At 45.5% G+C, this 27,411-nt stretch overlaps 1 protein-coding gene across 1 annotated transcript in view; it reads left to right on the top strand.

Annotated features, from left to right (window-relative positions):
* DHX29 (DExH-box helicase 29) overlaps positions 1-27,411 on the top strand; it is a 1,426,484-nt gene that overhangs the window by 663,540 nt on the left and 735,533 nt on the right. The window contains exon 14 of the mRNA XM_069627279.1: positions 21,013-21,153. Coding sequence (XP_069483380.1) covers positions 21,013-21,153 — 141 coding nt within the window. The remainder of the gene's footprint in view (positions 1-21,012; positions 21,154-27,411) is intronic.

Below are 27,411 nucleotides of genomic sequence, written 5' to 3'. Positions count from 1 at the left end.
GGATTTACCTTAACATTTTTGGAACTGTTGAACAAAATCCTGCTTGAATCAGTGGAAGAGAATTTCATCCAGATAAGAAGGAGAAACCGTAATGTTTTAAATTTAACTATCATATTTGTTGCTATTGAATTGCCATATAATACCTTGTTAATTTGGTGTATGTTTAAGTGTGATGGACAGAATCCTTTTGTTAGTGTTTCCCTAGTTTATTTTAGGCAGGGAAATCCTTATGAGGATAGGGATAATGAGGCTTTTATTCAACCCTTTGATTTAATAAAATGACATCTTTTGTGAAACCTTTTCAAAGTTGTCCTCCTCATATTTCTGACCCCTCAGATGTATTTGTTGTACCCAGCCTACATACAAGGAAGGCATCTCCAACAAGGTTGTGGGGGATTGGTCCAGCTGACTTTTTCAGGTCTACGATTTAGAGAGGGCTTTAGGAAAAGCCTCCCGCAATGGGCAAACCCTGCTCCATGGATTGATCTGTGGAAAAGAAATAGATGTAATATGCAGGACGAAAAGGAGATACTCAATATCAAAACTCTCTGAACATCCGTGTATCGCCCACATACAGAAGGTTTGTTGGAAAACTTTAATCAGCCATTAAAGCACATGTTAAACAAATTGGTAGAGACCGATGGGGAGAATTGGAGCTTAATATCATAGGCCCTTTTGCAGTTCAGAACATTACCATAGTTTTGTCAGTGTGTATTGAGTATTGTCTCCTGTTTGTGAGTTTTACGTGTGTATTGTTTGTATGACTCCTGTGTGGTGGTTGAAGTGTTTATATGGACATGCATATTCCATTCATGTTATCAGTGCTTAAGAGCATCTTCGAGCATGATATAAGTGTATGTTGCAAGTTTGGAGCATGTGCTCCGTGGCGCAATGCAGTGCATGTGCGTTCTTTATGCTGTGATGAGGGCACACACAGAAGGCTAGTGGCTGAGGCATGGTAGACCCACGAAAGTGGGGGGTGTGCCCAACTCACTTTGTTCTACTGGCCACAAACGCAGTATGCAGGGGCACCCACCTCCAATGTCCTCGTCTCATCCCAATTCATGCATGCAAATTGTAGCCTACCATCCCAGAGAACCCACTATGGTCAACAGGTTGAGTATCACCTACCATCCTGAGAACCTCGTTGTTGCCCAAGAAGCAGGTCATGAGTCTAGGAAAGTTGCAAGTGTGTCGCACTAGCAGTTCTCACTCTCTGTTAACAATAGTGATACTACCACAAGCCCAGCCTGCATCAGACCGCAGGGGACGCAGGGGGTGGGGGGGCCTGCGGCCGTTTGGTATAAGCCAGTCTTTATACAAAAGAAAGACTTTGTGAGCAAACCCCAACTGCATTCCAATATGGGTTACAGCCGTTTTCTAACCGTTGTGAGTAGAGCCGTGGGAAAGTCCACAGAAAGTATTAGTCCGCTTCTGGAAATTGTAGTTTGCATGAGCCTCTACAAATCAGCAAGCCCACTTGTGACTCCCTCATAGCTGATATATCTAACGCTCACACTGCCTGGTCCCAGCCCGCTAGTGTATAAAAGGAGTACATGCCAGCAGTGATGTATGGGTGTTAGGTGATTAGAGTGAAGCAAAGGAGTGATGTCAGGCGAGTGAAGGGAATGAGAATGGAGCAGGGGAAGAGGAACATGCAGAGGAGGAAAGGGAATGTTACAGGAGAGAGGGGAAGTAACTGTGCAGGGTGGCAAAGGGTGATGGAGGGAATGATAGAAGTGGAGAAGGAGGTAAAGCACTGTGATTAATCCAGGGGATTCATGCCCTCTCCCAAAGGGGAGTCACTCCCTTTGAGACTTGGGAGGTGAGCGCATTAAGCTTAATACCCCCTAGAGGACAGGGCAAGAAAGATTTCACTGGGTGTGACACTCTCCCGTAAAGGACAGGAGATCACTACGAAGGGGTGGGAGTTATCCTCCCTGTATTCCAGACCCCAGTTTCTCTGTTGGCTATATGGGAGTTAACTTATATGAGGACTGGAAGCATCCTGCAAGAATGGCTGGCGTGGTTTCTGGCCCTCTGTACGAACGCAGATCATTAGGAGTGAAGGCACAGTGGAAAGGCCCACCCTCAAGCTAACAGGAGGATAAAGCACCAAACTCTGAAGGAAGGAAGAAAGAGAGAGAGAGAGCGACAGCCACAGAGCTGGAAAAAGAGACCACCATCCTCCTGGGCGGCGTGGCAGAGCAAACCCGGGGAGTGTAGACGCAGCCCATGGCTGAGACCACAGAATGCAGGCTGCCCGAATGTAGCACAAGCCAGAAGCACCTGGCAGAGAGGAGGAGCACACTGCTGCCGCCAACTGTCGTGCTCAGAGGCCCGCAATGGAGACCTGCAAGAGGACCGCGGGAAAGCAAGGGCAACACTGCCCAGAGCGAACTGTGGAGCCAAAGGTGAAAAAGCACTGCCGACTGGGCTGTCCTCTCGGACCTTCCCGTAGAGCACCGTAATGAGAGAGGAGGTATGCGGTTGCTCCAGGAAAGCGAGAGAGGTGAGGCAAGGCCAGTCTAGACCCCAGGGCAAGGTGAGCAAGATAATTCTCCATGGCGGGTTGCCCAAACAAGACCCCCCCAAGGCGTGGTGAACCAGACCCCAAGACACGGTCAAAGAGATGAAAGCCCAAGGCAGTGTGACCGAGATAAAAGCCCAAAGCGGGGTGAGCGAGAAAATAGCCCAAAGCGTGGTGAGCGAGATAAGACTTCAAGTGGGGGCATTGGTTTGGACTAAATGGAATTTTGATGAAGAGATATATTTGCCAACAGACTTGGACCGTACACCCGGAGCGTGGAGCGCTCTGAAAGAGAAATATCAGGGTGGGGGTCAGGAACCAGCCACCATTCAATTGACAAGCTAAAGGCTTGAATATGCGTTTGTTCTAGTTATGCTTTCTTTTATAATGTTAGAGTCAGACTCGGGCTAGTAGAGGATTCCGGCCATAGGACTTTGCATATTTTTCTTGTAAAGATAGCCTGACTACCACCTTTTTGTATTGTCTTTGTAGAACATGGCCAATATTCTTAAAGTTATGGAAAGAGCAGGTCGGCGTCTATTAATAAAAGAAAAGTCTACCACATTGCCTTCTTGTCCGGCTCCTGATTCTGATCTACATAGAGGATATGAGACAAGAACAACAACTCTAGAGGAAGGCCAGGAATGAGTGGGGAGAGACCGAGAGAAGGAGTAGAACCAAGGAGGAGAGGGGGGGATAGAGGGTGGGTCTGCAGAGAAAGAGAATACAATCCACAGGACCTAGGCATTAAAGATATTACTAACATGGAAGAGGGGGTCTTAGCATGTTCCAAAAATAAGCCAGCAACTAGATCGTTGATTAGGGAAATCTAGGACAGCCTAAGCTGAGACTACTGGGATGTGTGACTTGGAAGGAGGGGAAGGAGGGGAAGAGGGGAGGTAATGTGCCACCTTTGCATGCTGTGTCTTACCATGACCCTGTGATCTGTGGTGGATCCTGGTAGTTCAGTCGCAGAGGACCGACGCAAAAACCCTCACACAAGAAAGAGGTGCTCGGGACATTATAACCCCAATGACTGTGAATGACTATTTTAACTGCCTAGGAGGCTTAAGCTTAAGGGCGAGAGAGGGAAGGACTGAGGACCATTGTCCTAAAGAAAGTTAGGGTTCTGGTTGCCTTACCATTTTTAACCTTGCCACTCCTGGTTCAGTCAAACCGAATCCCTTTCCTAATAAGAAAATAATAAGTGGAGAACTTTACATTGGTTTTGGGTTGTGCATTTTTGTGGCTACTTTGTTTGGCCTTAGCATGTTTGCGCATATACTTATTCTGACAGTGTGACCCATGCTTAAGTGCATTCTGGGTGTAATGTATGTTATGCATATTAAATGTATATTTTCTGTACATGATGTGCTTATGTGTCGTAACATGGGGAACACACAGTCCCACCAATGTGGGTTCATGATCAACTCATTCCTTATACTTTTGGCTTGCCGGTTTCAAATCTTTTGTGTACTTCTTTGGTATAACATGTTTCTCTGTGTGATAGTAGCCCTTCTACTAATGAACCTGGGGATGGGATAGGTGATTTGGGGGTCTTGATATACCTTCTCCAGGCCAGCATCACAGAGTGGATGGGATTTCCTTGTCCAAGGGATTACCATGCTTCCACCTCCTTAGCATTTTGCATGTGACCCAGTAACACAGCTCACATGGTCCGAGGGATACTTATGTAGGTGGGTGTGCGGGGGGAGAGGGAGTGTCTGCAATTGTGTTGAAAGGTGTTTATTCAATGTCATTCTATGTACAGACATTCTACAAATATTGTCTGGCCAGGTTGTCAGTTCTTATTGTTGTACTCCCTTATTTGTCACATTGTTGTCGATGCATAATTTCTTCAATGGGTGTTGTTTCTGCACATTGTGCTCTGCCGTATGCGGTGCAGATTGTGGGTGCATGTGTGTAGTATGTATTGGTGCATGCTCTCCACATGTGATGATGTTGGCCTACTGTGCTCTCATATTCTGTGTGGGTTCTGGGTTCATACTCTTATTCCTTTTGTGTTTTGTTGTGGGGGTGATTGTGCCATCTGATGATCTACATTTTTGTAGCATGTACCAGTTCCAGAAACATACAAGATGTGTGCCAATCATCCTCAAAATCAAATAGATTGATTTCAAAATGTGTGTCCCAAAATCAACTGAAAATGCACCTACTTTCAACATAATTTTTCTATATGGAAATACCTATTCGGCATGAGGGTAAAGAGCCATGTAAACTTAAGTGTAATGTAATGCCCAGGACTCCACCAAGAGCCCCAAAGTGGCCACTTGCACCAGAGCATGACATGGTAAGTGCCAGGCACATCCTTGCCACCCATTATGTCCACTGTCTGCAGTCTGAGGCGATACCCAGTGGACACACTGGGTTAAGGTCTTCGGACACGCTCTAGGCTCCTCCCAGAACAGCGGTAGTGCTATGATTGTTGGGACAGTATTAGTAGGTAAACTTCTTGTTGTTAATTAAAATACAATCTTTTACTTTACCACTTTGCTGCCACAACAAAACTGCACTCCTTTGGGGGACAGGGCACGCACGATTTAACTGGGGGTTACTCCCCCTTAGAGGACAGTCAATCCCTTGTCCCAAGAAACGAGTATTTTTATTAGTTATATGGGAGTTATCCTTTGTGATAACTGGCAACTGTTTAGATGACTGGCTGGTGTGGTTTCTGATGCCTTTCAGGCACCATATACCCCAGAAGAGAGAGACCCGAGAACTGACGTACTTCCTTATTGCGTGGAAAATAATGCTCCAACCAGCTTTGAGGAAGAGGCAGAGAGCTGACTGTGGTGGTGTGGCAGGAGGCTGGAAACACACACCCAGTGTGCCAAATCAAGACACGGACAACCCTGTGGAACAAACATAAGCCCTGCTGGGAGGCAGACCCAGAGATCCTCTTGCAGAGGAGTGATCTGAGCGAGAACAAACTACTGCAACAAGGAGACGCGAGAGCCCACAAGCACGGTAGCGCGAAGGGAGCCAATGCTCCTAGCCAGGGAAAAGAAGCTGTTTCGTGTTCCTGCAACGCCCGCTCCGATGAGCACTGCTCAGACACAGAAGGTACGCAGTAACTCCAGGGAAGTGGGTGGTGGGCAGAAAGGCCTCAGGAAACCCCAAGGTGGGTGAGAAACCAACCCCAAGGTGGACTGAGAAACCAGACCCCAGGGTGGGGTGAAAGAAACCAGACCCCAGGGCCATGTGAGAGCGCGGTGAGGGTCAGACCCCCAACGTGGGATAAAAATCAGCAGTTAACTAACTGTGAAGAATTCAGCAAGATTCCTGGCTGGGGAACCCCAAGAAAATATCTGGTGTTGATGGTACACACCAGGAAGCTCCCAAAAGCTGAACATAGACCTGAGCCTGAAACAGAGTGTCTTTGAATCCCAAACAGAAGAGACTGAGAGACTGAGACTCAATCCAAAAGAAGGGGGAAATCTGTAAGAGAAACTTGGTTACCTGACTGGCACTTTACAATGGGGCGAGGAGCCCCTGGTCTTTTACGAAAGACACATTTTGGAAACCAGCCACCATTCCATTGTGTGGGCAACGGCCCTTATTGTACCATGTTGAGTTAGGTTATTTTCTTTGTATGAAGTGGTTAGGGACAGAAGTCGGGACCAGAATAGTTTTTGGACGGCAGACTTAAGTTATTTTATAAGACATCCTGACGAGCTCCCCTTTGTGTTTGTTTTTCTTTAGATTAGGGCCAAGACGTTTAGGGACTGCTTAGGTTTTGAGATGTTCAAAATAAAGAAACCTTTAACCAAGTTGTCATCTTGTCAGTCCCCTGTTTCTGACTTCTGAGAAGTTCCAGGAATGAGATTCGGACACAAGGGAGTCATGGTTTTGGTCAAAGACTTTTATTGAAAAAAGAAAGGGGGTTGGGAAATTCCTCTGTCCCTGCTCTAAGAGTTGTTTGCCTACCTAAAACCAAAACTAAGGGTCTGTCAATGTTAGAATGTCCAAAGCAAAACAGTCCTGTGTTAAAGTACTATTCTGACCCTCACATTCTAACACAGCTAACTCTAAGGTGAAAAGGGTAATGTCTTTGGCCTGGAGTGATTTATAAATGTTCAAAAAGGAAATATGTAATTCCAACACAAGTTCCAGAAGGATAGAGTTACTTGTTCCAGAGGGAGGTTCCCTTCCCCTGGATTTCTTTTCACTCTGTTTTATATTCCAGAATGGCAGTTCCTTAAGTTTCTCTTGATCAGCAACACAACTGGTACATAAAACAACTTGACTGTTGTTCTTTATTTGTCAGGATACCTGCTGTACCTTCCTGCCAGGTTTTCTCTGCCCTTTAATATGTTTCTGCAGCCTTTTGCTAGTCCTGATGTATCCTTATCGGGACTTCCTTAAATACAGTATATTATGCACTGTTCAACTTGTCAATGCCTGGCATGCTTTCCTGCAAGGGCTTTCTTATATGAACACACTTGCAACTTGCATTTGCCTTTTATACTCTCCTGCTAGGGCTTTTCTCATATATATAATCTTGCACCTCTTAATATGCCTGGTATGTTCTCCTGCCAGGGCTTTTCTTATGTGTGCCCTGTGCACACTCACAAACTCGACAGTCTTGTACTTGTTTTGTCTTTCCTTAAATCTGCCTGGTTTACTAGCCTGCAAGGGCTTCTCTCACAGGTGTACTGCATATACTCACAAACATGACCGTCTCTTAGGCTCATTCTACTTGGCCTTTTTACAAGATATTGTTAGGCAGAAACCTGTGCAGTTCCCTTAGGGACCACTGCAAAAAGTTTAAGACTACAGGTGTTGGCAGTAAACCCAATTGGTGGCAGTCTGTACCACCCAGATTTACCTGGTAGCTGTGGCTGAGCAGTCAGACTTCTCTCAAGAAGAGTTAGGCAGTATATAGAGTATTTACATTAGGTACAAAAATACAGTAGCACAAGCAAACACTGACCAGAGCTTGGGTATAAAAGTATATCATTATTTATTTAAAAACACACTTGTAAAAATACACTGGCACTAATATGTCAAGCAAGTTCAAACACAGTCACTAGAAATATATACACCTCCCTGATTAATTATTCGACAAGTCTTAGGAAAAGAACACCACTTATTATCAATACAGAGGTGAGCGCTTAACCAAGATGGCACTCCAATAATTATTTAAAAAGGGAGGGAAAAGGCAGAATTAGGAAAGCATACAATACCAACACTTTTAAAAGAACCACAGCAAGTCAAGATAGGCAGAGTCTACTGTAGAGAAAGAAAGTTCATAGGCCAGGCCCACTCTTGGAGAGAGCAAGGCGGAATGCGCCCAAGATCACACAGTTGAAATACACTTTAAAAGTCTTTGCAGATAGTTCAAAAAGGAGTTGGATCAGTTCAGAAAAGTTAGTTAACGGGTCCCAGGTCACCCCAGGATAGAGAGTCAAGGATTTTCAGGACACCTTGAACAGTCTGTTGCAAGGGAGACCAGGCGGGACACAGTACCTGAAATGGTGATAAAGCTCCAGCGGGGGCAGTTGTTCCTGGCAGCGGGTGCAAGTCGGTGCTTCGTCCAGGGGAAGAGAAGATCTCGACGTGGAGGAAAGCTGGAGGTCGTTGCACTGCCAGGGAAGAAACCAGCCGCAGAGTTTCCTGGTTAAAAGGTACTACCCTTTTATTCGCGGTAGTGGTGAAGCGTGGCTGTCTGGCCGCCGGGGTGCTTGGCACGGGGGCGATTCGACCACGAGACGATCCAGGAAGGCAAAAAAAAGGGCAAACTGGTTGACCCCACAAGTTCAAAGGAAGAAGACTTTCCAGAAAGAAGATCTCTTCTGTCGTTGGGAAGTGGTGAGTCGGTTCAGCAGGGCTCCACCGGTGGTGTCGTTGTTGCAGGTTGGCTCAGCTTCTCCCTCTTCGGATTCTTGAGGTCCTGTGGCGACTTCTCAAGTTCCAGTCCCCAAAGCCCTGCTTTTATGCAGAAAACCCCCATTCATCAGTCCTAGCTGTCACTCAAACATGCTAAGTGATGAGCCGGGCGGCTCACCACTGGGCCAATCACACAAGAGTGCGACTTGAGTTGCCGAGGCAACTCAGTCCAGGGTGCCTATTCCCCCCTCCCACACATCCTGTAGACCCAGACAGAGTGGCACCACCTTTGGAGACTTCTGTGCAGAAGCCCGCCAAAAGTGGAACAAAGGGCTCGACTTGGGTTGGAGTTACAGAGGCGAACACAAACGCCATTTTAAAACCGAGTCCTGACAAAAAGATCCAACCGGGGAATAAATATTAAATAAATAACCAGGCGGTATCTTTAACATAGCACCAAAAAAGTGGTGCGTTTAAAATGAATGGGAAAATCCCATAGGAAATATTCCAGGGGAATATTTTGCGTGGTAAACACTGCCACCAGCCAGAAACTCGACGAGGGGGAACTGCACAGTGCCCCCTCAAAAAACACACAGGGGCAATTTAATAACCCCTACCAGTACTTCCACAATATGATGGTTTGTACTGGTTCTGTTCACAATTTAAGACTAGTAAAGTCAATGGTGACTTTACATGCCCTGGGAGACAGTAGTCAGTCCCAGGGTATGGAGTCTATGTTTGGGGGTCACTATGACACCCCTGTGTTACTGCACTGAGGGTGCTGTGTAACACACTTACCAAAAACACATGAAACCCTATGGAGTGAAAGACGCCATAGCCCATAAAACACATTTACAGTCATTTACAGGACATACTCAAATCATGCCTAAGAGTGGGAGAAAAAGAGACTCACTCTTAGCAGGAGAAAAAAATAAACCCCAAAAATCCAGCAAAGCTGCTGGGGGACTCACTAGGTTTGGGAAATTAGCCTCAACAGAGAATTCTCCCTAACAACACCTCAGTTACTTTTAGAATAAGAGCGCTAGGAAAGGATTTCGGGCACATGATGACATTTTTTCTTTGGACGTCTTGACACAGGACAGGCCCTTTGTTTTTTTAAAGTAGGGAAATACCTCCTAGGTTAGGGACAGTGAAGCATTTTCCAACACCTTTATTATTTAATACAAGTTTATACCAATTACCATGAGTCCTCTGTGTCTGTTTCTCATTCCTCACATATGGTGTCAGGGGTGGGACTGATGTCATGGTACATACTCCCAAATATCAGGAGCTGACGGGCCTACCCCAGTTACTGGCACCCATAAGGGCTTATAAAGCCCCAAAAGGTTGTCTTAGGACTTCCTGGACTCAGTCCTGGCACCGTTGACGCCAGGCTCATAATATTCTATCTGGTGGTAAACTGCATGGGACTACATACAGCCCAGCCTAATTGGGCTGAGCCTTCCAGCCTACCCTGGGTGTGGCTGAGGGACTACTTTAGCTGGAACTACTTGCAAGGCTATTTAAACCACACCCTACAGACCGAACACGCTTCGTGTTATTCTGCACTCCTGCAGCATAACGCTCACCCTGTCTGCTTAGCTCCTGTACCCGAGCTTCAACAGCCACGCCTGTCCTGGAATCACGATCCATCGGCATCTGTGAAGAAGAGAAAGAAAGGAACAGGAATTAGAACAGCGATTGAGGCGTTACCTGAAGCAGTCCATCAGAAAGGCCGCGCCTTCAACTGCTCTCCAGATCGTTGCACCTGCAGAAAAGAAGGCATTTGCATGAATAGTCAATGCTCACCCGGAGACTGCTTTCTTCTAGGATTTCATTGAAGCGCTTCATCCAATCGCCGCTCCGGAACAGCTGCGCCGCACCTGCATTGCAGAAAAAGAAAAGAACAGCAGGTTAGTCGCGCATGGGAAAGAAACCATTTAAAGACATTCAGCGCCATCCGCTCGCTCTAATACTCACCAGCAGGAAATCTGCTCAGCGTCGTAGAAAGAAGCAAATCTTCATCAGAAAACCACCTAAGGCCGCGCCTGAAAGAAATTAAGAGCAAAAGTCCGAAATTGGGCAATAAGGACATTAAGCAAACTATACCAAGCATCTATTGGCATAGAGACTTAGCTGCTGAGCCAAGCTATTCAAGACTCCGCTACAGCCCCACCTGATCAGTGAAGCAACTTGATCCAGGGACAAGGCTGAACATATCGCGTCCCAGCTAGAGATTGCAGGACAGAGAGCCCACCTTTAAAAAACCCAAGGTGAGGCATAAACAGAGAGGGGCACTAGTAGGTTACAGGAGGTGGCGACCAAACCCGCTCCTCACGGCTGGCTAATATCTTGTTTTGTCATTCTAGGCAAACGCTTCCTGGGAAATTATAGTGAGGGAGAAAACGCGTGCAAGCATCATCACTCAGCCCCGTGCAACGCGAGTGCAGACGTCATTCGTGCAGCTTCGTGCGACGCCCCCATGTAGGCCAGGTGAGCGTGAGAACCTGGCTGAGTTGCCACAAATTGGGGAACCCTCAGATTTGAAAAATGTAGTCACTGAGCTTCTGATCCATCAGTAGCTACAGAAAATTCTATCGAATTCGACCTATGTAGTAGCAGGGGATAATTGGTGCCACCCGGAGACAGAGGCTAACCTGATGCAAGTGACTGGGGGGGCACTAAAACCGCAGGTGTTGTAGATCTCAACTGTAGAGGTTATGTGAAGATTTTAATTCAAAACATTGGGAAAGAGGCATATCAAATGAAGGCGGAGATAAAATGGCTCTGGGGATCTTGGAGAGAGCATTGTTTACCAAAATAGAGGAAATCAGTAAAGCCGATAAAACTGGGAAAAGGCTTTGGGGAGGCAGATGAAGATCCTCCAATAGCGAAGCTGAGGTCATTTCTGATTTAGCATTTGCTCAGCGGAATTACCTTTTAATAACAGAGGCTTTTCTACATGTAGTTTCTGAAGAAGGAAGACTGAAAGGAGGACCATTCTTCTTTTTAAGGCATGGGCTACTGTATAGAGGTGATCTTGGCCCCAATGGTACTCATAGATCTCAGATTATGGTGCCTCAAAGTCGCAAGAGGATGGTGCTGGAAATTGCCCACTTCCACTTAACAGGTGGTCACTTAAGGACAGCCAAGACACAGGTAATTAGCCAATTCTATTGTCCTGGAATCCATGGTGATGTGAAAAACATCATACTTTCCTGTGCCTTGTCTCAAGACTAGTTGCCAAATACCTCTTCCAGCTCCACTCCAACCTTTGCCCATCATTGATGTGCCCTTTTCCCTCCTGCATAGGTATGGACATAGTTGGGCCCCTTGAGCAATTTAGGTTGGGAAATTGTTACATCTTGGTAATTGTAGATTAGGCTACTCGATACCTGCTAGGACTGATTTTCTATGCTTTGACCTGATGGACAGATGTATAGAAGGCAGGCCAACCTATATTGTGACAGGAATAACTCTGGGAAGCTGTAGCCAAACCAGTTTCGGTAGCAGTGACAGGTGGTCTAGACTAAGTTATTCAGAGGGTGTGAGCTTTTAAGGGGTCCACAATGAGGTCACACAGTGGGAATCACAGATTTCACTTATACAGGATGTATACAAATACAGTTATTTATTTATGGCCAAAACACACTATAGAAAAATGACTACTAGCAGATAGACTTTTCACACAACACTATCAAACTAACTTTGTATATACATTCACTTTGTTACAGGGAATAATACACATTAGAAACTCCTTAAAAGGAAAGGTTAGACAAGTATTATGCACTTATGATCGACAAAGATGATCCCTAACTAAAATTGTCCCGCCCCAAGTTACCTGGGGCTGTCACAATCCCTACCAATGATCACCTCGGAGGCAACAGCCCCCTGACAGCAGTGAGGCAACACCCCACCCCCCAAAAGACTCCAAGGGCCTTAAAGACCCATCAGCACAGGACATGGAGTCAGTCCTGGTGCCTTTGGCGCCAGGCTCATTATTCAGACTGAAGCAAACACCACACTTGGGACTTTGATCCAACATGTAGTTCCTTATTCCAACTCGGCCCCAATAACTGAACTTGGCAGTCTAGTGTTTTGGGTGTGGTCGACCTGCTGGCTATATAAGCCACACCCGAACTAGGATTCACACTTTGTGTTATTCTATACTCCTGCAGCGTAACTCTCACCGTGTCCAGCTCCAGCTCCTCAGCTTCTTCCGGAGGCCTTCCTCTGGAGTCTTCGACATTGATCCCACCGGGAACCTGCAAGAACAAGAACAGCATTAAAGGAAGCTTACCTGTGATATATCCGCACTCCCTCAGCGCTCGGGGGGTCTCGCCATCCCCGGAGTGCTTCACAGCCTGCAAGAACAGCATTACCGAAGGACGATTACCTGTGAGTAGCGGTTCCTACGTTCGTCTGCACTTCCATCATCGCTCGACGATTTCTCCATCTCCGGAGTGCTCCGCGACCTGCAAAACAAAAGGACAGCAGACTAATAACTACACTCAGCAAGCAACTGGTGCTACATCGCGCGACGCTTCCTGCAAAGGTAATAAGCTAAAGACACCCAAATTCGCTCACCTGAATAACCGGTTCTTTACTCCGGTTCGTCAGCGCACTGCATCCTGAGGAGAGAAAGAGAGAAAAAGCAGGTTTGCAACTAAGTCACATTAAGCGGCGCTGCTCTTCGTGCTAAACCACTTACCTCAGCATTATCGTCCGGCGCAGCAGCTCTGCCATAAGGAACACCTTTGGAAGACAGAAAGAGACTTAATTCAACATCGAAAACACAGGGGAAGGGACTGAACTAAAAAGACTTACCTGAACGTTATAAGCAGATAAATAGAGTCGGTATCACAGCCGGACTGGACCCGACACAAAGGGCACAGGACCAGTGAAGCAACTGGGCCCTCAGAAAGTCCTCAACTATCACCCGCCCCTGCGCATTGACGCAGGACGGAGAGCTCAACATACAAGGAAACAAGGTGAGGCAGAATCTCCAAGGGAAGGGGATTGATCAGTGGGAGGCGGGGGGTCCCTATCACAGACTTGATACCTAACCTCCATTCTCCTGTCGTAGAATCAGTCCACCGGCCAAAACATCCGTTAATCCAGAGGACAAGGAGAAAATGGCCTTGTCCACCTCTATTAGACTATTCAAATTCAAGGTGTTACCCTTTGGTCTTCACCGGTCACCAGCCACATTTCAAACGTTAATCGACCAAGTCCTTCGGCCATACTCCTCTTTCTGTGGGGCTTATATCGATATAATCATTCATAGTCTGACGTGGAAATAACATATGTACCACCTCAATTTAGTCATCGGAGCCCTGTGGAAAGCCGGCCTTACTGCAAACCCGAAGAAATGTCACTTGGCACAGTCAGCAGTCAGGTAGCTCAGTTTCTTTGTGGGAAATTGACTTGTTCAACCCCAAAGTGAAAAAATGAAGGCTTTGCAAGAAACCACAGTACCCAAAACAAAGAAAAATATGAAAGACTTTTTAGGGTTGTTTGGGTATTATAGTCAATTCCTTCCCAGTTATTCCTCTTTTACCTATTGCCTCACTGATGAGCTTAAAACGCAGAACCACAAAAGATAAAATGAGTCTAGAAGACCAAAACTGTTTTGTCAAACTGAAACACGTTTTGTGCTTTGAGCCAATATTAAAAGTAGCCAATTTTAACAAAGAATTTCTTACAGAGGCCTCACATGTTGGGGATGGGGTTCTTCTTTCCCAAGATCACGATGGCATCGAACATCCGATTCTTTTTATTAGTCGGTAATGATATCCAAGGAAAGACATTTGAAGGCATTTGACTGATCCAAGGAAGAGATCAGGGGAATGTAGATTTTCTTTCCCTTTTCCCAATAGATGTTGAAAGAACCAGCAGCATTAGGGTACTGGTATGTGATTAATAGGATTGTGTCATCACTCCTTTCCTAGAGGTAGCCTCTTCTTATATTGTCAGGGGACGGCAGCCGCTGCCTGATCCTGACCCTGGGGGTGGCAATTTGAGGGAGAACCACATGAGAGGGGGCGATCCTCAGAGGGAGGGACAGATATTATTGGATGGGACATGGTAACCCTCATTGTCTTCTAGGCACACCCCTTTGGCCCTCATGGCATAGTGTGGCAGTAACCCTCAATATTCTCCAACACTTAGTCATAGAACCTTTAAACATAACATAGTTCCATCAGTAGCAACGACTGACACGAGGAAGAGAGCAACCAGAATGAAGATTGCTCAGCTAGACAGAAGTGAGTGGTCTAGCTGCTGGAGGAATCTGATTGGCTACAAACGGCTCCCTTTTGCAACGCTGGAGTTCAAAGAAGGAGCAGTGGAAAATTGCAGAGCGATCCGACCAGCTAGTGACTGCCAAGGAAGCCAAGATGTCAGGTGGTCACGTGAGCAAAGAAGCAGCATGACAAGAGGGAGGCAGCATCTGGACCAGAGACTCATTAGGGACAGTGAGGCATTTGCCAACCCCTTTATTATTTAATAAAGGTGTATACCAATCCTCATGAGTCCTCTGTGGCCGTGTCTCATTCCTGGTTCCTCACAGAAAGAAAGGCTGTAAGGTTTAGTAAGAAACCGAGAGTGAGGGGTGGAGGCATCCTGCAAGAGTGGTATAGCAAAGATGTACTTGCAGAGTTACCAGATCAGTGCAAAGCGGGACATAAAGTAGTTGGGAAAGTGCGGCTGGGGACGGTTGGCAACCTCGAGTGGGGCAGGGATTTTTCCCCCATAAGAGGAGAGAGGTATCCAATGGTAGAGATATTTGGAACCCTGGGTGATGAAGTCTCGCTGAGAGGGAGGACGCTCCGCTCCAGACCCCGTTAGCACGTGTGATCTCTCTGCCTACCTGCCCTGGGGCTGAGATTACATTTTCTTCTGCAAATGCACGAACAGTGATGTAGACCCTTGTATAATCATCCTTGCTTGTGTGTGTTTGTTTAACCAACTGCATTTATTCCAATATTTAGCTGTATACTTATGAATTGTGAATAAAAGGCCTGTAAAGAGCCAATTATATTCCCATTGTGTAGAACTTTTGGTCTGTGTAATAAGGGAAGTGGTTCTAGGGTTATTACATGTGACAGAAAAGCAAAACAGTGGGGTAGGGGTAGCAGAGGTGCATGAGAGACTTAAAGGTGGCAGTGTTGGTGTCTGGGGCCCCTGGTTAGTTTGATGAGCCGATCCTGTGTGAATCCAGCTTTGCACATGTTAATGTTAAAGGATATTTGTACCGCGCACCATCGAAGTGGTCCCCTGGCGCTCTGGCGGATCTGAAAAGGAAAGGGGGTGGGGGTTGAATTAGTAGAAACGAGCGGGATAAGTGCAAGAGAGCAGTGATGTGCTGTTGGCAGCTTCAGTTCGGTTAACACCGTTCGCTGAGCTTGGGGGTGCTTTCCGGTCGGTAGCCGTTGTGTGCTGTTGTGCCAAGCTATGTGTGGTTTGTTTTGTTGTTGCGGTGTATTGATGTTTTTGCGGTTTGTTGTGCTTTAGGGTTTTGGTTGTGTTTGGTTAGAGTTTGAGAGGTGTATGCAGAGGGGTGAAATTGTTAGTGGGTTGGTTATTGGCCTCGCAATCTAGAAGTGATGTGTGTTAAATTTCCACATTCTTTCTAGATGTGGCGCGTGAATATCTCTGCATTTCTATCTGGATCCTGCACTGGCTAATATTCACAATCCTGTCCATTTATGACGCACGCCAATATTCACAATTATATGCCAATGTGGCACTGGCCCACCTTCGAAATCCTGCATAGATGCGAAGCAAGCTAGCATTCAAAATTCTATGTACATGTGGCGTTGGTAATATTCCCAAGGCAGTCTAGATGTGGCAATGGCTAATATTCACTATTCTATCTAGATGTGGCACTGGCCGACATTCACAATCCTGTGTAGCTGTGACTCAGGCTAATGTTTTCAATTCTATAGGTGTGGCACTGGCTAACATTCACAATCCTATCTATATGCGACACAGGCTAATGTTCATAATTCTATCTAAATGTGGTACTTGCTAACATTCACAATTTTATGCAAGTGTGGCACTTGCTAACATTCATAATGCTATCTAGATGCGACGCAGGTTAATGTTCACAATTCTGCCTAAATGTGGTGCTTGCCATCGTTCACAATTCTGTCTGGGTCAGTGCAGGATGATACTCATCGCCCCGGTGTGGCGGAGGCAGATTTGGTATCCGGACCTTCTCAGCCTGTCGGTGTTGCCTCAGGTCAAGCTGCCAGTGGTTCTGGATATTCTCACCAGAGAAGGAGGTGCAATCCTTCATCACGACCCAGGATCGCTTACCATGAGGGCTTGGCTCCTGCAGCCCTAGAGTTTGGAGGATATGAGTTGCCTGTGCCCGTGGACTGCAGCAAGGTTCTTGCCAAGGCATCATCGACTTTGAAGTGCTACGGTCACAAGTGGAAACGTTTCACTACGTGGTGCAGGTCTTAGAAGATTACCGCTCTGAGGGTCATGGCCACGCAGATTCTTCCATACTCTCTATCTTTGGCCATGGCCGGACTGGTGCATGCCTCTATCAAGGTACATCTGGCGGCTATCTCCTGCTACACCAGGTCTCCAGGAAGATCTTCATTGACTCTTCAAGGAGTTCCTCAAGGGACTTTTTCGATTTTCCCGCTGGTGAAGGCTCCTGTTTCGGCGTGGGAACTCAATGTGGCTCATGGGGGGGCCCCCTTTGAGCCTATGCATCAGGCCCCTCTTAAGTTCCTCTTGTGGAAAACCGCTTTCCTTGTGGCCATCAACTCTGCCTGGAGGTTGGGTTAGATGCAGGTCTTCTCCTGCAAACAACCATACCTGACTTTTCCACGAATCGAGGGTGGTGCTGCGGACACACCCCTCTTTCTTGCTGGAGGTTCTGTGGGAACTCCACCTCAACGAGCCTTTGGTGTTCTCTGTTTTTTTTCTTTGTCACCAGTTGAAAGGGCCTTGCACTCGCTGGACGTTGCTCATGCCCCGAGGTTCTACGTGACACGCACAAAGAGTTTTTGGAAGGCTTCACAACTGTTTGTGAACTTTGGTCCTGTGAACCCTGGGAAGGCCTTGTCCAAGGCTTCCATTTCAAGGTTGCTCTCCGGCTGCATCACGCACTGTCATCGGTTGGCGAACCGACCGCTGTCCGAGAGCCCACTCCACCAGAGCGATCGCTGCGACGATGGCATTCCTGTCTGGTGTGCCCCTGGTAGACATCTGCAGGGCTGCTAAGTGGAGGTCCATGCACACCTTCACAAAGTTCTACTTTGTCGACAGGGATTCCAGGGAGGAGTCCAGGGTCGGCCAAGCAGTGCTACGCAACCTGTTCGCTTGAGGTGAGTCTGTTCCAGAGGTAAGAGCTAATTGCTTCTGTTGAGCCTTGCCCCCTCCCGTGGTTGTGTAATGTTGTACTGCTATTTATTAGTTATTGATGAGCATGTGAATCCATGCCAGACTGCATTCTGGAGAAGGTTTAAGTTACTTACCTGTAACTATTGTTCTCCAGCATGGATTCACATGCGAACCCTCCCTCCAACCATCTGCGGATTTTCTTGGTCATCCTGCCACTTTACATGATTACCAAATCTGAAGATGGCTGCCAGGGGATGGGCTTAGGGAGAGGACCGTCATTGCATGGGGGCAGTAAGACCCAGAGGACAGTGATTGATTTAAAGGAGAAATGTAGTTTGTAAGTGAAAGTAAAACTGTTTTTTCTTTGACCGTGGATTCCTAGCCTTACCACGGGGAATATTCATGAGCATGTGAATCCATGCCAGACTCATGCTGGAGAACAATAGTTACAGGTAAGTAACTTAAAACGGTGTTCTATGCTCTTCAATTGCATTACAGGATCAGTGTTTGCCTGGAACTTGTGACCTTGTAAAACCCTTCTAAGTTTTTTTCTGTCAAGTGGTGTGGGCTCTTACAATCCGCATGAAGATGGAATTTGACTAGCTAAAGGTCTTTCTAAGTTGGACAACCAAACATTTATTTATTTATTTATTTATTTATTGCATTTATTACTCGCCCAAACCCTTGGGTACCACGGCGATGTTACAGACAGCTTGGTTAAAACATTTCTTGGACTTTGCCAATCGGGCGCAGTGCATGTGAATACAAAATAATCGTACACGAAGACATTAAATGCAGGGTTTCAGTACAATGATATTTCCTGAAGCATGGAGGGGGATTTTTTAGTCTTGGTTAAATAGCCACGTTTTCAGGGATTTCTTGAAACCTGAGAATGTTTTCTCATTTTTGATGGGGAGAGGAAGAGTGTTCCAATATGTGGGTGCGAGGTATTGGAAACTACTACCTCCTGCCTTGGTTGTCTTGTAGCGGGGGATAGCTAGGAGTAATTGACTGTTAGATCTGAGGGGCCTCTTAGATACTTTTCTGGTGATGGCTTGGTTGAGGTAGATGGGGACACATGAGTGGATGCATTTGAATGTGACGCACAGAGCTTTGAATGTGACCCTGGCTTTGATGGGGAGCCAGTGATGGTTTCTTCTAATATTTGAGATATGATCTGACTTCCTTATTCCAAGGGCCGCCCGAAGGGCTTTATTTTGGATGAGCTGTAGTTTGTTTAGATTGGCTTTTGAGGTACCCAGGTAGAGTACGTTGCAGTAGTCGAGCCTGGATAAGATTAAAGCTCTTGCCAGCGTGATACAATTGGTGGGTGTCAAGAATTGGCGACTGAGAGCAATAAGTTTTGCGGTGTAGGATGTAGAGGAAGAGAGGGCGTTGATGTGCTTGGTCATGGTGAGGTTGGCATCAAGGTAGACACCTAGTGTTTTCACTTGTTTGAGTACTGATATGTTTGTGCCATCAATGTTGATGGATGAGTAATCAGGATGTAATGCTTCTATTTTGGATTGGGAGCCCACAATGAGAACCTCAGTCTTCTCATCATTGAGACAGAGGCTATTTAGTGCCATCCAATTTTGGATTATGGCATATATTTTGTTGATAGTGTCGGTGTCTTGAGTGTAGTCTCCCGATAAAGGGATGAGGATCTGGGTGTCATCTGCAAAGTTGGTGTCGATGACACCCATGTCGTCTAGCGCTGAGAAGAGGAGTTTAGTGTATGCATTGTATAATGTTGGTGAGAGACAGGAACCTTGGGGGACACCAATGGGTACTATGATGGGGTTGGCGGCTTGTTTACCTATGGCGACCCTGGAGGTGCGGTCAGCAAGAAAGGATTTGATCCAGGTAGTAGCTTCGGTGGAGAAGTTGAAGTCTTTCGCTAGTGTGGAGCACAGTTTATTATGGTCTACTAAATCAAACGCTGCGGAGAGATCGAGTAGGAGGAGGATGCAGAGTTTCCCTGAGTCTCTGATGGTATCCATCTGGATTTTTAAGTCAAGGAGCGCCGTTTCTGTGCTATGGTTGGGGCGGAAGCCTGATTGCCTCGTGCCAAGGAGGTGGTTTTGTTCGAGGTGAGTTTGGACTTGGTTGTATGCTAATTTATCCAATATTTTGAGGAGAAATGGGACCGTTGTTATTGGCCTGTAATTAGTGGGCACAGTGGGGTCTAGGGTAGGTTTTTTCAGGAGAGGGGTGACCCAGGCTTCTTTAATGCTAGCTGGTACTAGGTTAGTATTGAAGGAAGCGTTGACGAAGTTGGTGATAATGGGGGTGAGGGTGTGAGCGCAGGATTTGACTACTGATGCGGGGACAGAATCGCCTTTGCAGTTGGAGGCTTTAAGTTTGGCGATGGTATCAAACACTACATTTTGGGATACTGGTGTGAAATGGAATGGGGCGCTGGTGATTTCCTGATGTGGTCGATTTAGGTTAAGGAGGGCAGGTTTGTTGGCTAGTGATTGTTTTTTGGATGTGATTTTTATTTGGAGTAGTTCAATTTTGGCTGTAAGTGCGTCTTGTATAGTGGTGCACCATTCCTTGCTGGGGATGGTTGGGTTTATGGCTGGAGTGGGGTTTTCCAATTCTTTTAGAATGGCAAATAATTCCTTGGTATCTGAAGTAGCATTGCTGATCCAAATATTATACGCATTAGATTTGTAGGTAATAGTAGCTGTTTTATAGGTTTTGTTTATTTCTTGGTAGGCTTTTTCTGCCTCTGCAGTAGGATGCTTTCTGTAGGCATGTTCACACGCGCGTTTGGTTCTTCTGAGGGCGATAAGATCATCATTGAACCAGAAGCTAGATCGCTTGTCTGAGCGTTTTGCCTTGGTGGTGAGCGGTGCTATAGCATTAATGGTTGCAGTGAGGCAGTTGTGATATATGTCTGCTAGGAGACAGGGGTTGTCACTAGTGATCGAGGTAGAAGCTAGGATTTTTGAAAGAGGAGGCGTGAAGTTTTCTGGCGTGAGTTTGCGGGCGTTTCTAGTTTCATAGGTAATCATAGTTTTAAGTTTCTTTTGTGTGGGTTCGGAGGGATTGATTGTAAATACAATGTTATGGTGATCGGTCCAAGTAAGAGGGGAGATGACCTCAATGGTTACGGGGGTATTAAGGGAGAGGATCCAATCAAGAGTCCTGCCTTTGATATGTGTGGGTGCATTAACTAGTTGGCTGAAACCCATGTCCTAAACATAGAAGTTATGGCACAATTGTTTGTTAAAAAATAGTTTTGGCACTTTTTCTTATAGATTTTCCACCTTGAAGATTTGATAGAGGAAACTGGGTTTGTTCTCGACTCAGACTCTGAGTATTGCCAAAAGTTCTTGGAAGAAGAGGAGGAAATAACCCTTAATGTTTCTGGCAAAGGAGGAGGAAGCAAAACATACCAGGTGTGTGTTTACTTGATGTTCAATCTTTGTGCATTTAAATGTATCTTTTATAGAAAGATTTTGTTAAATTATCACTGTGAAGGGTTTAATAGTGATATGATATATATATATATTTGTACTATAATGTGCCATGTTACTTACTTTTACCTCACAATTAACATTATTTATGCCTTACATGCTTGGAAGTATGTGCTGTATAAAGTAATAATGACACACGGCCAAATTATGGGGTGAAGATGAGGGTACTTAACTGTCTAGGCTGTTCAATCTATGACCTCTCCACAGTGCCGTTACTCAATTTTGATATTGGATTATAGCCTTCTGCACCCACTTCTTAACCACTACTTTAGTAGATGCTTAGGTGAGGGGAGTTGAAATCTTTCAGAACAAATTCCAAAGTTCAGTCACTAACATTTTCCAGATTCCTTACATGGCACCACCTCATCCCCCAAATGCCCATCCGTACTCTAGCACTTAAAGCGGGCTGGGGTATCAGAATTAGTGATTTTTTTCTTCCATGTCCAGTGGAATTTGAAAGTCTTCCTAAGGTCCTAGATCTCATCCTCATCAGGCAGCAGCTTGTCATGTGCAGGAGAATAACTGTTGTTTGTGTGGAGGAGTCCCTTTTCACCCAAACAGGAAGCCCATGCCACCAAGGCTCACCTGTTATGGGTAACTGTTGGTCGCAAGATGTTTAGTTGACACATGGTCAACTGTGATGAAAATACTTCTTTCCCCATGTAAAAATAAGAATAGGAATAACCTTAAAATGAAAGTTTCAGTAACCTTGTCACACAACAAAATGGCAGCGTCATGTAGTGGCTTAATCAAACATAAAACAACTGACAAAATCTGTGATGGCTGCCTGCGTTTCAATCGCCTGACTTCTACGTTCATTTGACAGAAGTTAGAGAGCAGAGTGAGACAAGGGGCTGAGCTGAAAACCCCAGAACCAATACAACTTGAAAGAAAGGGGAGTGATGCTCCCTTTTGAATCTGGACTGTGGAAGGGTTGTAAAGAGTGCAGGATTGATGGAGGAAAGTTGTTGTGTAGAGCAGCAGGAGGAAGCATTGGACTACTGTACTCGGATGCTGATGCAGACAGCCACTGACCCCCAAATGCCGATCTGCCATATCGGTACGCAGCGGTTAGAAGAACCTCTGAAGAACCTTGGAAACTTCCTATAGCCTGACTAGTATGCTGGAAAACTTGAATAGTGTCTGTAGCCTTCAAGGGGTGCTGAAAACCCCATGAACCACTTGGATCCTGTTGACAACAATGGAAATGCACCTAAAACCTGAAAGGGGTGCTCGGAGCCCTGTAAAGCGCATACAGGCTGTTAGAGCACTGGGAATCTGGAAAAATGTCTGAACCTGAAACCTCATAAACCATACACTAAAACAATGAACATATTCCACATCAATTGCACACACATTCACACTTCAGAGGTGTGCACAAATACACACAGACACATAAACATAGGGACACACTTAAAGTATGTGAAAAAGTGCACGCCTCGACTGCGTACCTATTACTTAAATATTTACACAACGCTACACGCAAAACACATCCAGACAAAAACAATGAGCTCATTGAAAACCAAATGCATTCCACCCATCATAGTTGCATGCACATATACCCACAGACACACACGCACATAGCAGCACTGTCACGCCTATGTACACATTGGTCCTGCCTTATACCTAAAAGCACATTAAAGTACATGTAAAAATACATGCTACCAAAGCACGCAAATTAAACAATACACACATGCAAAATATTTACAGGACACTCACACTACACATCCAGACTAAAACTTGATGCACTCCCAGTGCTCACACATTCACACATGATAGTTGTAGGCACATATGCTCACAGGCACACACACAATACCTGGTATGCCCATCTACAGACACTTCTACACACAAACACACACAATGGTCAGGACTCGTACGTACCATCTTATTAAAAGTACAAGCAACTGTATATGCTAATAATGCACACACATTACACATTCATACACAAAAGCAATAAACAGTGGCTTCCACCTGCTTTTCTTACTGCTGTGCCTTTACTTAGAGTTCCAGAAGGCGGTGTTCCTCCACAGGTGGTGATTGTTGGACTGTTAGGCTCTTGGAAACGCCTACAGTTTGGTGCATAAAAAAAGCTCCTGCCGCGCTGAAGCAGAATGACAGCTGCGCGATACCGCCGTGCGCAAAGGTCTTCGTCGTCAGGTGGAGAGGCAATGGCATAAACTGATTTGGTGGCTCCAGCTACACTGGCCCACAACCTAGAGGCCTTCACCACCAAAGGCCGAAGGGGCTGCCCTCCTAAAATCATCAAGGACCCCACGTCTCAAAGGAAAATGGTTTGGCGACTAAAATTACTAAATTCTTTTGACATAGCAACAAGTCAATTATTGAAGTTACTTTTCCACTAGAGGAACATATTACCAGTTCTCTCGCTCGTCCCTGACTCAATTGGCATTTCACATATGACTGCTTCTTCTACTTTAAATGACCCTAATCCTTCCCCGTTTCTTAACACAGGGAATAAACCTCTAGATATAGAGGCTCTTAGGACCTCGCCAGCGCCACTTTACAGGCTGGATCTTGCATGTCACAAATCGCAGAGTGATTATTGAAGTGATTGACATACATCAGCCTCAAGATAACGGCAAATCACTTACCTCTACGCCTATTCTTTACCACCCCTCAATGGAGCATTTTACTGGCAAGTACACTGATGTAGCTGACATTAATATCACTTCCAATCACTGTTCCGTACATGAAAATAACTCTTTGGTCCCCCAGTTCCAAGCCCTTGAATGCTTGCTCACTACTTAGGTTGCTTCCTGCGAGGCCCTACAGCGAGTGCAAAATAGACTTACCAACTTATTGAACTCCATTTTAATCAAAGCTAGAAAATCCTAGACCTCTTATAAACGTTGCATGTAACATCATCCTCTTGCATTGATACTTGCAACTATTCAAAAATGTACATACAGACCTCTGAATCTGACTTACATCCCTCTACTAAGTCTTTAGAAACTGAGTCCAATTATTTAAGATCTCCGTGAGTCAGTACCTCAGCCCCAACACAGATTTGCCAAATGTAAATGCCAAACAGCCAAAAAAAAGGATTAAGAAAAAGAATTAAAAATGTTTGCTGATTATCATGGGAACAATCCATGGCAGAAAGTCATCCACTTTATCCTCTTCAACAACTGAACTTATCACTACCGAAAAAGATATCTTTGACTTCACCTTGACCAAAGACGAACAGAACATTGACACTAGCGCTGTATAATCTAAATCTAAATAGAAACAAGGTAAAAAGCTCAAGTCTAATAAGTGGCCCATCTCTGACCACAAGCCCATTCCACATGCTCCTAATGATTCAACCTACACTAATGGCTCCAAGGACACTCGTGCCTACTGTGAGAAACCTGAAGGTGTCTCACCCGCCAGTCCCCGGGGATCTGTCATCCCGGTGGCCAGGACACGGCAATCGCTTTTGGATCCAGTTCCTGGGGTGGACTAGTGCGGGAGGATCACCTGGATGAGGGTTCCTCGGGGAGTGGGAGTGGGACACCGGAGGGTGAGATGCGGTATCCCCTTCCTTGTAACACCTTTTCCGCATCCTACCAGGTAGGATACCTAGGAACTCAACCCCCCGGACCCCTTTCCCAACACAAACACTTTTTCACAGACAGCTCGCTGTGAGAGAATGGACTGAAACCTGAGCCGTATACCGGACATGTCACAACACAAGGGGCAGGCAGAGCCCGGCAATTACTGATAATTACACACACCTGACTTCAATCACACTTCCCACACAGATAAAAGGTGTAGCACGAAAGCACAGTCTGAGCAAGGCAAAACACACGAGGGAGCAGCAGTTCCGAGATGGCAGTTTAACACGAGGAGAAAGGCGGCAAGACCAGAAAGGATTGCAAGAAGGGAATTGCCCTTGGCCTTTCCAGAGGAAGAAATCTGCTACTTTCATGAGCCCTCCAGCATAACAAACATAAGACCGGGAATTAAAGCTGAAGAAGGGAGCATTGTGTGTTGAAGGTATCCAGGGCTCTCCTGCGTTGATAGGCGAGGAGCGATTGCTGCTGTGGTACTGTCCTTGACTCCTACAACAAAACCGCTCCAGTAAAGTCAGCACAGCCTGTGAGTCTGGGCTACTGATAGCAGACCGGTCTGTTAGAACCAAGGTTGCAAGCATCAACTTTGTATGAAGAACTCTACAAAGAACATAGTGTAAGGCGCATGTGATGAGTGACGGGAATATAATTGAATATCCAAGGAGTGACAGAACTTTTGAAACAAAGGTAGATGCCATATACAGAGTGGTCTGGCGCCACGTGGATGCTCATTTGAAGATGTGATTTCAATCCGGCACTTCACCTCAGTCAACGCCTAGCGTGTAATGCACAACTGAAATCCTTATTTATTTTGTGTCTAAAAGTTCTTTTTTTCTGAACGATGTACCACTTATATCACACCCCTCTCTTGGACCCCCCTCCCCCCCCGATCACACTGAACCAGGCATCAGGCTGGTTTGCAAAGTTAAAATATTTATTTATGTAGTTCACAATATAATCACACTATGTTTAATGGGTATACAATAATCACCAATGGGGTGATGTAAGACTAAGCAATCTCTTTAATCACAAGGAGTAATAGGGAACAAAACAATGCAGCACAGAAAGAATACTTTTGTGTCTGTTCAAATCAAATAGCAATGTGGTTACTATTTCCCCCTGTACGCCCCTCAACCCCCCAACAAGCAATGTAAAGAGATAGTAGGAGAGAGAGCAGGTATTCAGGAACGCAGAATTCAAACAAAATGTCAATCGCAATTTCCCCCCAGCAACAAAAGAGAGAAACAGAAATGATTGGCAAACTGTCAAAATGGTTTTGCGGTTATCTCGGAATGGATTGGGTAAAACACCAAATATGGTTTAAATTGCTGAAATTGTGTAAATTCTAACGGGAGCCGCTTTAGGTAGTTGCAGACAAATACTAGCAATGATTTAATTCAAAAGCTGTTTTACACGTGATAGAAATTTCCTAAAACAAAATTTGCAGCAAACTTTTCCGTGTGCGGTAATCGCGATTGCGGGAGAACTGTATGGATTTGAGACGCGGTCTTTGGTTCTATGGATAGCTGTGGATGTGAGCTACAAGCAGAAGTTGAAATTTCTAGCATGAAAATTGAGAAAGTTATGGACTTTTTCGTGGAGGTGGTTTTTCTGAGATAGGCGCAAGAATGGGAAAACAGGGAAACGCTTTTAAAAGACAAATGGGATTTCTTTATACTAGATTATGACTATAGAAAAAGAGAATGCCACACATGAATCTCCCTCAATCCTGGCCAGGGACCCTTCATGTGGTGGATAATCAATTTCTTTCTGGGATTCAATTTATTTCTTCACAATATTAATGATTTATGATTTTAGAAAACAAATGAGAGAAACTAAGCGCAAGAAAAGCTCTGACAATTCAACAATACTCCTAACACTACTGGTTCTGAATATAAGAGAGGATGGGTTTAAGACAGGGATTGTATGGACAGTACATATGCTAGTGAGACAGTCCTATCTATCAATACTCACTATATGGGTTTCAAATGGAACCTCTGGGATTCCATGTTTTCCATTAATTACATTATTATATTTTTGAGTCACCATTATTCCGTGATCACCTTTTGATAGAAAGATAATTAATTTTTTACTTTGCACTCCCTTCCGGAGATCCACACACAGTCTGTTATTTCTAGCCGCGTGTCCTTCGGGAGCGCGTTCACGTGGAATATTTAAGAGGCGTTGTCTTGACAACGCGCCGATGCGTGCACCGCAGTTTCAGGCGAGCTAGCGAGAGGGACAGTTCCACCGCTCGCTGGTCTCACGGCAAGCCTTCTTAAAGATTTTTCTACACTGATCGTACCTGTCTGCTTCTATAGCTCATGGTACTTTTATTACATTTCAGCCCATTCCGAAGGCTGCGCCACGGCGCTGACATTTTCCCGGGCAGTTCACTGCCGTCTACATGTTTTCGCACACCAAGCCACCACGTATGCAAGCATTTTATCACTCAGTCAGGTAAATGCTATTCGAACTTCTTACTTCTGTCAATCTCATATGCATCAGCCTTCTCACTGCTGGTTTCTTCTTTTTCTGTTTCCTGTTATCCGCATCTATCAATCTTGACCTTTTCCACCACCACAACTATTGGTATGTTATTTAC

Source organism: Ambystoma mexicanum, chromosome 6p (genome assembly GCF_040938575.1).
Source record: "Ambystoma mexicanum isolate Mex_15411 chromosome 6p, UKY_AmexF1_1, whole genome shotgun sequence".
In the NCBI taxonomy this organism is placed as follows: Eukaryota; Metazoa; Chordata; class Amphibia; order Caudata; family Ambystomatidae; genus Ambystoma; species Ambystoma mexicanum.
The sequence above is the reverse complement of the archived record's forward strand: the minus strand, read 5'-3'. Positions and strand labels throughout refer to the sequence as shown.